The sequence below is a fragment of the Amblyraja radiata genome, chromosome 6 (genome assembly GCF_010909765.2).
Source record: "Amblyraja radiata isolate CabotCenter1 chromosome 6, sAmbRad1.1.pri, whole genome shotgun sequence".
Lineage (NCBI taxonomy): Eukaryota > Metazoa > Chordata > Chondrichthyes > Rajiformes > Rajidae > Amblyraja > Amblyraja radiata.
This window is the reverse complement of record NC_045961.1, coordinates 44,768,517-44,781,616: the sequence shown is the minus strand read 5'-3', so window position 1 is coordinate 44,781,616 and position 13,100 is coordinate 44,768,517. Positions and strand designations below refer to the sequence as shown.

The 13,100-nt window shown below is 39.5% G+C and overlaps 1 protein-coding gene across 3 annotated transcripts in view; it reads left to right on the top strand.

Moving 5' to 3' along the window:
• pdgfd (platelet derived growth factor D) overlaps positions 1 to 13,100 on the top strand; it is a 93,895-nt gene that overhangs the window by 42,418 nt on the left and 38,377 nt on the right. For 2 of the 3 annotated variants that reach the window (XM_033022669.1, XM_033022668.1), the window contains one exon: positions 9,671 to 9,875. In XM_033022669.1, the coding sequence (XP_032878560.1) occupies positions 9,671 to 9,875 (205 nt within the window). The remainder of the gene's footprint in view (positions 1 to 9,670; positions 9,876 to 13,100) is intronic. The other variant, XM_033022670.1, reaches the window with a different exon arrangement.

Below are 13,100 nucleotides of genomic sequence, written 5' to 3'. Positions count from 1 at the left end.
TCAGTATCTGAAGATCTAGCTCAATGAGGCCTGGGGTCAGATGTTTTTGAATGCGGACACTATGGGAATATGTTGTGTGATGATTTATGTAGGATGGCAGCGTAGATAGATGACAGCATTATGTTTGGCACATTGCATTATTTAATAAAAGGCTGACTAACCTGGCTAACTTTCAAGACAGCAATGATGTATTGTTCTATTGCACCATGGAGGGTGTGAGGATGTGCAAGAACCCATCAAACTGCAGATGAATGTCCTGTGCTCTGTGCTCTGTCCTCGACTGACATCTGCCTCTCCTCTCCCAATCCCTCACCTCTGCCTCCTCTTCAGGAGGAGTGATCTCATGAAGTCCTGTTGCCCTCCTCCAACCAGATCACACTGACTGAAGGACATGTTTGATTGAATTGATTGATTGACTGAAGATATAGCATGGAAACAGGCCCTTCGACCTGAGTCCATGCCATCCATCGATCACATGTTCACAACACTTTGCTGTCCCACTTTGTAAATCACTGCCTATGCATTAGCGGCAATTTTCCAGAGGCGAATTAAACTACAAACCTACAGTCTTTGGGAATTCTTGATTAGTAAGGGTGTTAGGGGTAATGGGGGAAAAGGCAAGAGAATGGGGTGGAGAGAGAAAGATAGATCAGCCATGACTGAGTGGCAGATTAGGCTTGATGGGCTGAATGGCCTAATTCTGCTCCTACAACTTATGAACTTATGAAACCAGAGCACCCGGAGGAAACCCACATGATCACAGGGAGAACGTGCAAACTCCACACAGACAGCACCCAAGGTCAGGATTGAAACTAGGTCTCTGGCGCTGTGAGGCAACATCTCTACCAGATGCGCCACTGTGCCGCCTAAAAAGATTGTCCTGCAACAATGTGATGTGCGATGCGCTTGTAAATGCAAATCAGATGCATGTGGGAGCCTTATCTCAACATTGACCAAGTTGACTAGATCATGTATCCACTTCTTGCAGTCCATAGAAAATAAATTATGATATAATTATTACTTCCTTGTTGTATATACAAACGATTATGCTGGGCTTGTTAACATAATAAGGGCAGTGCCAGGAGATTGACTTCAAAATATGATCAAAATTCTTTTAGGTACTGTCAGAGCATAGGAAGGCAAAGAAAACTGGTAGAAATAGATTAATTTGGGAAGCAGCTTTTGAATTATTTTTCTGTATGAATTCTATTCAAATTGCCGAAAGTGGCATAAATGGGCTGTTTTTATTCACAAGGAATAATGCCACTCAGTATCACTTACTGTATAAAGACTACCGCAACAAAGGTGGAAAAAGGAGTTTCATTAATGTGATGTACTATCTGTGAATTTCAGACTTGCAACCCAATCTGCATTGCCAAGACTAAATTTGAAACATATGATTAACTATTGATAGAGTTGTTTTTCATTATCTTTGCATTTGTATGGGTTTCTGCAGACTGATTCATCTTTTTATAATCTTCTGTATATTAATATGGCAATGCTATTTTATTTATATCATGGAAAATCAGTGGAAGTAAAAGCCAGCAGAGATGTGCTGGTTGCCAACTTGCAATCATTCATTTTATGATATCGCACAATTTCGAGATATGATTCCGTGAGTTTCATATCCGAGCTTAACCATCTAATGGAGATGTTGAATGCAGATTCCTGCCTCCAACAGAGAATGTTGAGATAACAAGATGGACAAACTGATCTTCCAAAGCTAGCAATCAAGAAATCACAGCATTATTAGAAACTGACCATCCTTTCGCATGTGATATAGATAAACTTATTTAAAAAAATAAGAAAGAAGGATGAACTTTAACCGACAATATAAATCTCTAATTACATTATCAGTCATGGCACTGCAATGTAATGACTGGTACGAAGCCTTCTGCACTGTATCTAAAAGTAAAGTAAAGATTAATTTATGAATTTGCTCGGGTGAGCTATAGTCTTATTTTATAATCATATTTAAGAACCGCAAGTTCTAGTCGATGCACCTCTTTGTGGTTACATTACTGAGCTTCATTGCTGTGTCAGAATGAAATAGAGTTTGTCACAAAAAGCTGACCGTGCTTCAGTTCAGTGATTCAGGCAATATCCCACTTACACATTGCTGAGATTGGAATTTCAAGTGCACTTTTCATATCTGTTTCTGAACATCCCAAACCACTTCATGGCCATCAAAATACCTTTGAAGTACAGTTACGTTTCTGCTGCATGAAACTCAATAGATCCCTCAAAGGCCAATGTGGTAATTACCAGATAATATCTTCACTGATAATGACAGAGGAATAAATACTGTTCAGAATACCAGGAATAACTGTACTGCTCTTCAGTAGAAAAATCTCATGAGATCATTCCTCGCCATCTGAGATAACAGACATACTACCAAATAAACAACACTCCTTCAGCTACAGGGATGGTGTTGCTACTAAATGAATTAATGCTGCAATATTGAGAAAAGAGTGGGTATGTGCATCCAGGGGGTCAGAAGTACTTGGGTAGACTAATAAAGTACATTGTCTGCAGGTGGCATGATCTTTTGGGATGGAGAACATGAATACCCTCCAAGGCTGCAACTGGGTACTTCATTCAGTACTTTGCCATTGAAGTCAATGTACTGGCGTGAGTGCAGAATGTTAAATAGGGGATCTCACTATAGGAACATTCCTGTGTCCATTCTGCCTCTGGTTTTAGCCTGGGATAAAACCACAAGGATAAAGAAGATTCCCACCAAAAAGGTCAGGAATCAAATTTCCTGATGGTCGCTCTATTTGGTTTGGGCTTTGATTCTAATTCTAATTCCACTCTCATTCTCCCATGTGATTACTAATCTGTCTGTGTTTCCACCTTAATTTCTTCCTCTTTACAGCCTACACATTGAAGTTTGAAAACATAATCAGAGAGGACTGGACCAAGTTCAATTTGTGCATTGATTAATAAAGTCTATCAATCAATCGATTATTTTAACCTTCATCTTTCTTCCTCCGACTAAACTCTGAACTACAAACCGCCTCGATTGCACTAGGGACGTCAGGCTTTGTTGTTTTGTTTTGCCCCCTGGATGCACAATGTTGTTTTTTTGCACAACATTGTGTTTTTTTTAATTGATTTATTTTTTCTGTTTATATATTATATTATCTTTTTAGCTTAGTTTTAGTTTAGAGACACAGCGCGGAAACAGGCCCTGTGGCCAACCTTGTCAGCGCCAACTGATGATCATCCGCACACTAGCAATATTCTACAGAATTTACAAAGCCAATTAACCTACAAAAATGCAGTTCCTTGGGATGTGTGAGGAAACCAGAGCACCTGTAGAAAACCCAGCTGGTCACAGGGAGAATGTACAAACTCCTTACAGGCAGCACCAGAGGTCAGGATCGAACCTGGGTCTCCGGCGCTGTAAGGTAACAGGTCTACCACTGCGCCACTATTGAGTACTATATTTACAAGGCAGTTGTACTGCTGCAATTAAGGATTATATTGTCTATTTTGGTACATATGATAATAAAACACTCTTGACTCTTGACTATCTTGATTCTAAGGTACTTGCTTTTATCTCCTTCTTTTCAACATCAATCCCTATTAAATTTCCTCTATATAGATGCAGGAGCCTTCCATTTGGTTTCCATTAACACAGGTGTGCTTCTACTGATTAGCTATCTGTAAAGTTGCAGCTTGCTGGCACAGTGTAACATCCACTCCATTATTATGCAACGCCCACAATCACTGTGACATGCCCCAATTCCCACTGCTGTTGTGATTCTATCTACTTGTTAATCACCTCAAGCCTTTACTTATTAATATTCTCCTGGCAGATTTTCCTGCAGCTTTCACTTTCGATTATCCTCGACTCATTCATGATTTTGATTGTAAATCTACAGAAATTGGTTGGTAGTAAGTCGGTTTCTCGGTTTCAATTCTGTCATCAGCATGCCAGTTTACCAATGGGCTGGCCATCAGTGTCAATTCATGCAAGCGTAATTCGATATTTCAATTTATGGTGGCGCAGTGGTAGAGTTGCTGCCTTACAGCGCCAGAAACCCGGGTTCGATCCTACGGGTGCTGTCTGTATAGAGTTTGCACGCTCTCCCTGTGACCGTGTGGTTTTCTCCAGGTACTCCAGTTTCCTCCCACACTCCAAGGACATGCAGATTTGTAAGGTAATTTGCTCAGGTAAGAATTGTAAATTGTTCCTAGTGTGTTGGATAGTGCCAGTGTACGGGGATTGCTGGCAGTGTTGACTAGCTGAGCCGAAGGGATTGTTTCCATGCTGTATCTCTAAACTAAACTAAGACATAGTGTCATCCATCATTTATATACTGACGTGACCTGGCCTTCGAAGTAAACTAGATATGACACTGATATAAATGGGTGTACTTTGTTGTCAAGAGTCAATAGTGTTTTATTATCATATGTCCCGAAACAGAAAAATGAAATTCTTACTTGCATCAGCACACAGTTGGAGAGCCTAGGACCAGAGGTTATAGCCTCAGATTAAAAGGACATAACTCTAGAAAGGAGATGAGGAGGAATATATTTGATCAGAGGGTGGTGAATCTATGGAATTCATTGCCACAACTGTGGAAGCCAAATCATTGGGTATATTTATAGCTGAGATTGACAGATTCTTGATTAGTAAGGGTGTCAGGGGTTATGGGGAGAAGGCAGGAGAATGGGGTTGAGAGGGAAAGATAGATCAGCCATGATTGAATGGCGGAATAGACTTGATAGGCCGAATCTGCTCCTATGACTTATCTCATGAACACAACAGGTTGTCCAGTTATCATACACATAAAATATGCAAGGGTCCATCGGACACTGAAACACTTGGCCACCACCTTGTCAACACCAGATATTAAAGAGTATATCTGACTTCAGGGAACATCAGACTAGCTAAAACTCTGTTGTCCATGTCATTTCTCACCCTGTCTCACTTGCACTCACTCATGCACTCCACATTCTGCTTTGACCTCCTGGACCACATCATACCAAGTTTCAAATGTTCATTCTAGCATTTAAACATCTTCCTCATTCTCTCCTACCTCTGGTTTTATCTAATGCCACAAACTACATTTCCTCTTTCTGATTCACTTAACTTGATCTATCTGAACATCCAACATAGAGCACTGATCAGTACAGCACTGGAACAGGCCCTTTGGCCTACAATGTCCGTGCCAAACATGATGCCAAGATAAACTAACCTCATCTGGTCCTTTCCCTGCTTTTCTATGTCTCTTAAGCCCACTATCACAAGCCTCTTAAGCCCACTATCATATCAGCCTCCATCACCATCCCTGGCAACGTGTTCCAGCCACCCAACACTCAGTGTAAACACTTGCCCCACACATTTACTTTAAACTTTGCCCACTGTTAATGTTCTCATATTTATTCCATCTCTCTTTTCTATCCCCTTTTAATAGTCTCCGAGAATTTTGAATTTCGAAAGAGACTTTTTGCTCATCTCTCTCATTAATTCAGTTTATCACTCAATTTAACCCTATCTTTACAGCAGTGAGAAGTGTAGTTTTATATTGCTGTGATGACCTGAATTTATATTAAGAGTTTGGCTCTTCCTATTCTGCAAATCATTAATGTGAGAAACAGTGAACAAATGCAAAATCATTTCATAATTACTTTCAATTCAAAATAAAAACACACAAAAAAATTAAAGGCCACTCCATGGATTAGATAATGACAGAGCATTGATTGAATAAATAATGAGTGTTTACTCTAAATGGGAAGGTAATGAGATGAGTATCTATGTTAAAATTATCATTAGAAAAGTAAGCAGAGTGGAATCCCTTAGTGTAGCCTCTGCATATTGGAGTAGACAACGCAGGGCACTACAGTGGCAGAGCTACCAGAGCTTTTGCCTCACAGTTTGAAAGACCTAGGTTCAATTCTGACCTGGGCTGGTTCCTTTGTGCAGTTGGCATATTCTCCCTGTGATTGCATGGGGTTCCTCTGAGTGTTGCAGCTTTCTCCACATCCGTTAGGTTTATTCTCTGCAAATTGCCCCTATTGCCCGAATAGTGAAAGGCCTGGATAGAGTGCACGGGGGAGAGGATGCTTCCACTAGTGGGAGAGTCAAGGACCAGAGGCCATAGTCTCAGAATTAAATGACATACTGTTAGAAAGGAGATGAGGAGGAATTTCTTCAGCCAGAATCTGTGGAATTCATTGCAACAGATGGCTGTGGAGGCGAAGTCAATGTATACCCTCACTAATCAAGAATCTTTCAATCTCCGCCTTAAAAATACCCATTGACTTGGCCTTCACAGCTGTCTATGGCAATGAATGCCACAGATTCACCATCCTCTGACTAAAGCATAAATCTAACACCGAAGCTTAGTGGCGTCCTTTACCGTAAACTGCCATCCGAGATAACCGGAGTAAAGCATTCTGATGATATATAAAGTGAAGAATCTTCATGTTAAAATATTATTCTTATTTTAACTGAATGCAGTAGCCATGGCTAGTTGTCATTTTTACTTACTTGAAAAGATAGTTAACCTTTAATCCTTTCTAGAATTTTTTGCATGCCCACAATAAGTCTTTTTTTCTGCTTATAAAACCATTTTTTTTTTCACTTAAGATTTAAATCACTGCCTAGTAATATTATTTGATTTTCCCACTTACCAAAGCCAAGGAATAGGCGACGCCATGGACTAAGCCAAACTAAAGTAGAACATGTACTCTGTTCTCTCCAAAGCTTCACTCCTTGATTTCTTAACCAGTAAAAATATGTTTGGAGTCATGAGAAGCAAAGACAAATTAGTGTGCAATTTGATATTTGAGCCAATAAAAAGAGTATAAAAACTGTGAACATGTAACAGCTGCCTAATCAGTCCACGAGAACTCCTCCACCTTAACCCTCTTTTTAAAAGTTTCTTTAAAAATATTGTTTCAAGTGCTCTTTCGGTCCCATTACCTAATTCTGTCCAGTCAAGCTAGTTTCCTACACTGGTCGTTTAAGTTTAATTCAGTTCAAGCGTACCAAGGTGCAGTGAAAAGACATTATTATGTGCTAACCTTTCTGCAGTAAGACTATACATGATTACAATCGAGCCGTCTACAGTGTACAGATATGCGATAAAGGGAATAATGTTTAGTGCAAGATAAAGTCCAGTAAAGTTCGATTAAAGGTAGTCCGAGGGTCTCCAGTAAGGTAGATAGGAACTCAGGACTGGTCTTTAGTTGTTGATAGGATGATTTAGTTGCCTGATGACAGCTTTTCTCTTAAGTATTATAAAATATCCTGAAATAGCTGCAAACACAAAACCTGATGGAGTATTGCATGGTGTTTAGTTTAGTTTAGAGATAGAGCATGAACACAGGCCCTTTGGCCACGCCGACCATCGATGATCCACTCACACTAGTTTTGTGATCCACTCTTTCACGTCCACTCCCTACACATTAAGGGCAATTTGCAGAGACCAATTAACCTATAAACCCGCACATCTTTGGGATGTGGGAGATAACCGGAGCACGCGGAGGAAACCCATGCATCACGGGGAGAATGTACAAAGTCCATGCAGAGAGCACCTGAGGTCAGCATAGAACCCAGGTCCCTGGCGCTGTGAGGCAGCAGCTCTCACAGATGTGTCACTGTGAAGGGGTTCCACATTCCAGTCTTTGATCAGTCACATTGAGTATTTCAAGAAAGAAAAGAAAGATTGAATATTTTACCAATCATTTCTCTTGTCATCTTCTTTTGGGGAAAAAATATTGTGATAATGCAGCACATAAAAACATTATCACAATCACTCAAGCCTGTTTATACACATTCCTGAATTATGGACTGCAGTTCAAGCTGATTGAAGCAGCCAAATGTAAGCAGAATTTCAATGTTGCTAACTCACATTCAAACAGTAATATTTTCTGCCAAGGTTCATCTTGCGTACAATCCAGATAATCAGTCTGTACTTTTCTATCCAGATACTTATTCTGGTTTTACTTTTAATCATAGCCTCACAGCTGGTGTTCAACCTGGGTTGAGACCCGGGTTCAATCCTGTCCTTGGATGCTGCCTATGCGAACTTTACACGTTCTCCCTGTGACTGCATGGGGTTTCCTCCAGGTGCTCCGGCTTCCTCCCATGTGTGAGGGTTTGAAAATTAATTGGCCCTTTGTAAATTGTCCCTAACGTGTAGGGTGTGGATGCGGATGTGCGATAACAGAACTTGTGTAAATGTGATATCGATGGTGTGCGTGGACTTGGCCGGCCGACAGGCCTGTTTGTATGTTGTATCCCTAAACTAAGCCATCTCTAATCTAAACTTTTTAATCGTATACATTTTTTAGTTTAGTTTAGTTTTTGTTATGTGTACCATGGTACAGCAAAAAGCCTTTGTCACGTGCTAACCAGTCAGTAGAAAGACAATACATGAATTCAATCAAGCCAACCACAGTGTACAGATACAAGATAAAGGGAATAACATGAATGATGTTTCGTGCAAGATAAAGTCCAGTAAAGTCTGATCAAAGATAGTCCAAGGGTCCCCAGTGAGGTAGATAGTAGCTCAGGACTGCTCTCTTGTTATTGGTTGGTGGTTCAGTTGCTTGTTAACAGCTGGGAAGAAACTGTCCCTGAATCTGGAGGTGTGCGTTTTCACACCTGCAACTTTTGCCCAATAGGAGAGGGGAAAAGAGGACCTGAGTGCGACTTGTCCTTCATTATGTTGGTAGCCTTTCCGAGGCAGCGTGAGGTGTAAATAGTGTCAATGGAACAAAATCAAGCTGATGGAAACAAATGTATTTTGTGCACAATTGGACTAGTTCTATCTGAAAGCTGAATCTAACCATAGCAATATTTTACAGTGACCTGATGTATCATTTGTGAACTGTTTCCATTTGCTGATGTGATGTTCTGTATGTTTATTGGTTAGCTTGCCCTATTCTGCCTTGACTAATGTGTAATAAATTCAGGTGTCAAAATCAGTTTGAACTTGACAAAGCGTTTCCAAATGCATTTCATCACCTTTGTGAAAGAGGGATTGCTTCCATGGCAAGAAAATTTCTCATTAATTTCATATAGAATAATTAGCAGCAATTTTTTTAAAAGCCATCTATCTCATTATAAGTATGCCCCTACTATCTGTTCAACTAAAGTCATCTGCTCTGATTTTACATCCGTCTTTGTATCTGTTTTTTATGTTCCTGCTTATCTGATACGTATGAAATATCCTCTAAAATAACAACCTAATTTTGTGCCTCCAGGCAATTTTTAAGTTTATGAAAATATCAATGTTCTGAAAGATGCACTACAAAGGTTATTAAGTAATATTTTTTGTGCTGTGAGTTGTTCTTATTTGTCACTAATTTTTAGTAACATTTATACAATTGTTTAATACTGCCCTCTTGAACATGAAGCAGATGCTATGCCTTGTTTATTTATTGTTCTATTTAGCACATTTAACCAGAGCTTAACTATTTCTAATCCCCAAAGGGTCATAGTGCCTGTATGTTTGTAACTTTGAACAGGTTTATGATGACATCGTTTTGATTGCAAATGCAGTTTTTAAATGCAACATTAATTGTAAAAAAAAAGTTAAATATTTAAAGATTTATCATTCATTGTTATGCTTGGTACTTGTGATTTTACATTGTTCATCGATATTTAAACAGCCAACTAATTTGTACAAGTTGTGACTACTAACAGAGAGCAATCACCTCACAGCAATTTATCGGCATGAGGATACAGTCAATGTCGTGAATAATGGATATGTACAGAGCCCACGGTTTCCTCTCAACTATCCAAGAAGCATCTTATTGACATGGAAGTTGCTGTCTCCCGAAAACACAAGAATACAATTGGTGTTCGATACTCGTTTCGGACTGGAGGACCCAGAAAATGATATTTGCAGGTAAGCAGAAAGACACATAAGTTATGAGGAAACATTTTTAAACAGTTGAAGTCAAGGTCTGTGTCATGAACAATTTTAAGTCATAACCTTAAATGCTCCTTGAATAGCTTATGTTAAGTTCTGATGCTTATGGATCAATGGGCTTGGGATCAAAATGTATATGTACTGCATTTACAGGGTCAAATACCATTGTGAAGGACTGTAGAACAGAACATAGAACAGTACAGAATATAGACACAAAAAGCTGGAATAACTCAGCGAGTCAGACAGCATCTCTGGAAAAAATAAATAGACGTTTCGAGTCAAGACCCTTCCTCAGACTGAGGGGAAAAGGAAACGAGAGATATGGATTGTGATATAGAGAGATATAGAATAAATTAATGAATAACATGCAAAAAAGTAATGATGATGAAGGAAACGGTCCATAGTTAGCTGAGGGCGAGGTGAAAAGGAGATACAGACAATGAAACTCACCAGGAGTGTCTGTATAACTCGTTTTCACCAAGAGAGTGGTGACCAGGACTACACACAATAGTCCAAATGTGACCTAACCAAAGTTTTATACAGCTGGAACATGACTTTACAACTATAAACACCCCAAGCAATAAAGGCAAGCATGTCATGTGCCTTCTTTCGCACCCTATCCACGTGTTGCAACTTTCAGAAAGTTTTGGCCTAGCATCAGAAATACCTCAGTACATCAATGCTTCTAATGGTCCCTGCCATTAACTGTAGACTTTCCTCGTGCATTTTACCTCCCAAAATCTATCACACTTGTCTCATTAAATTCCGTCTGCCATTTGTCTGTCCAAATTTCTATCTATCTAAATCCTGCTGTATCTTTTGACAATCTTTCTCAATATCAACAACTTCAATCATTTTTAAGTTGCCTGCAAACTTACTAATCAGGCCATCTACATTTTCATCCAAATGTCTATTCTACATTTTCCTTGAACTTAATCTCTTTTGATCTCTTACACTTCCTTTTCTCTGTAACTCTCTTTCCCCTGACGCTCAGTCTGAAGAAGGATCTCGACCCGAAACGTCGCCCATTCCTTCGCTCCAGAGATGCCTGTCTGTCCCACTGAGTTACTCCAGCATTTTGTGTCTATCTTTGGTGTAAACTAGCATCTGCAGTTCCTTCCTACACATTTTCACCCAAATCATTTATATGCGTTGCAAAGAAGATGCAGAAGCAGGAATTCCAAACTGCACAGCATAGGATGCTCAGTGTGAATACACTTTTATGCAGCTGCTGCAATATATATAAATTCATAAGTTATAGGAACAGAATTAGGCCATTCGGTCCATCAAGTCTACTCTGCCATTCACTCAAAACTGATATATTTTTCGCTCTCAACCACATTATTCTGCCTTTGCCCCGTATGTCCTATGCATTACTGGTCAGTGAAGAATAACTGTTCTTTAAATATTGTCACCTCTTTAAGAATTGTTTTGTGTTATTAGCTGCCGCAGGATTTGGGGATGCCAATTAGCTCTGTTCCCTGCTTCAAGAATAAAGTCCCTTGGTTAATAGTCACTGGTTATTTCCAGTATCTCAAAGAGTGAATGAGAAAGATTGGAGAGCTGTTTGTAGGGAAAATAAGTTTTGAAGCATACCTCTTACATATTATTTTCCTAATCCACTTATTTTATAGAGGCCGAATAATCAATTCCCAACATCATTGACAAAAAATGTATTTCCCAACAGGATCCACTTCTTGTTTAGTTTTTGTGTCTAAATTCATTAGTTTCATATTTATTTGATTTATTCCATAACAAGCTAGTGCCATAATACCAGCATTTGTCAAGGAAGAACAAAGCGTGAACAACTCGAAATACATTCAGGACAGTTAAAGGCAGTATCTGATGGTATGGGAAGGTGCAGTTAGGTTAGGTTAGGTTTAGGTTAGATTAGGTTAGATTATGTTAGGTTAGATTAGGTTAGCTAAAATGTAGAAACAAAGAACTGCCAATGATAGTTCATACCAAAGATAGACACAAAGTGCTGGAGTAACTCAGCGGGTCAGACAGCATCTCTGGAAAAATAGGATAGGTGATGTTTTGGATCGGGACACTTCTTCAGACTGAACGAGGGTCCTGCCCAAAATGTCACCCATCCTTTTATTACAGAGATGCTGCCTGATCCAATGAATTACTCCAGCACTTTGTGTCTAGGTTAGGTTATGTTACGTTTATTAGTCACATGTACCGAGTTACAGTGAAAAGTCTTGTTTTGCATGCAATCTATTCAAACTAGATAATACTACACATATATACAATCAAATCAAACTCAATTATAATAGATAGGAAAGAGATTTGAAAATGTTGAGCGATTGTATCGAATGATCATAGATCCTTCTCTGTGAAGATCACTAATAGAGTCGCCACACTCCAGCGCCATATTTTCCATGTAAATCAGAGACCCTGTCCCTGTCAACTGGATATTTTCAATTGACCTACTCTGAAGGTTGTGGTTGAGGCAGATATGATGGTGGTATTGGATAGACTTTAAAATAGGCATATGTATATGCAGGGAATGGAGGGATATGGATTATGTGCAGGTAGAGAAGAGATGGGCCTTGACATCATGTTCAGCACAGGCATTGTGGACTGAATGGCCTGTTATTAGGCTGTAGTGTTCTATGCTCCATATGAAAGATCCTGCAGCATAGTCCCCAGTGTCTTGGGTGATATTTAACCTTTACTCATTGTTACTGAAACCGATTATCTGGCCATTATCTCCTTTCCATTTGTGCAATTTATGTAATTATGTGTCGAGAGGGTGTTTCCACTAGTGGATTAGTCTAAGACCTGAGGGCACTATCTCAGAATAAAAGGACGTTCCTTTAGAAAGGAGATGAGGAGGAATTTCTTTAGTCAGAGGGTCGTGAATCTGTGGAATTCATTGCCCCGGACGGCTGTGGAGGCCAAGTCAATGGATAGTGTTAAGGCAGAAATTGACAGAGGTTATGGGGAGAAATGAGGAGAATTGTGTTGAGAGGGAAAGATGGATCAGCCATGATTGAATGTCAGAGTAGACTTGATGGGCTGAATGGCCTAATTCTGCTCTAATGACATGAACATGAGCATAGAAGATATCAGACCACGATCAGCTGTTGTAGTTCCTGATCGTCAGTTCCTCCATCATTCCAGTGAACAATAGCTGACATTTTAGCTGATGAATATTGAAAAGCTAGAATTTCTAAGTACTTGCACTAATCT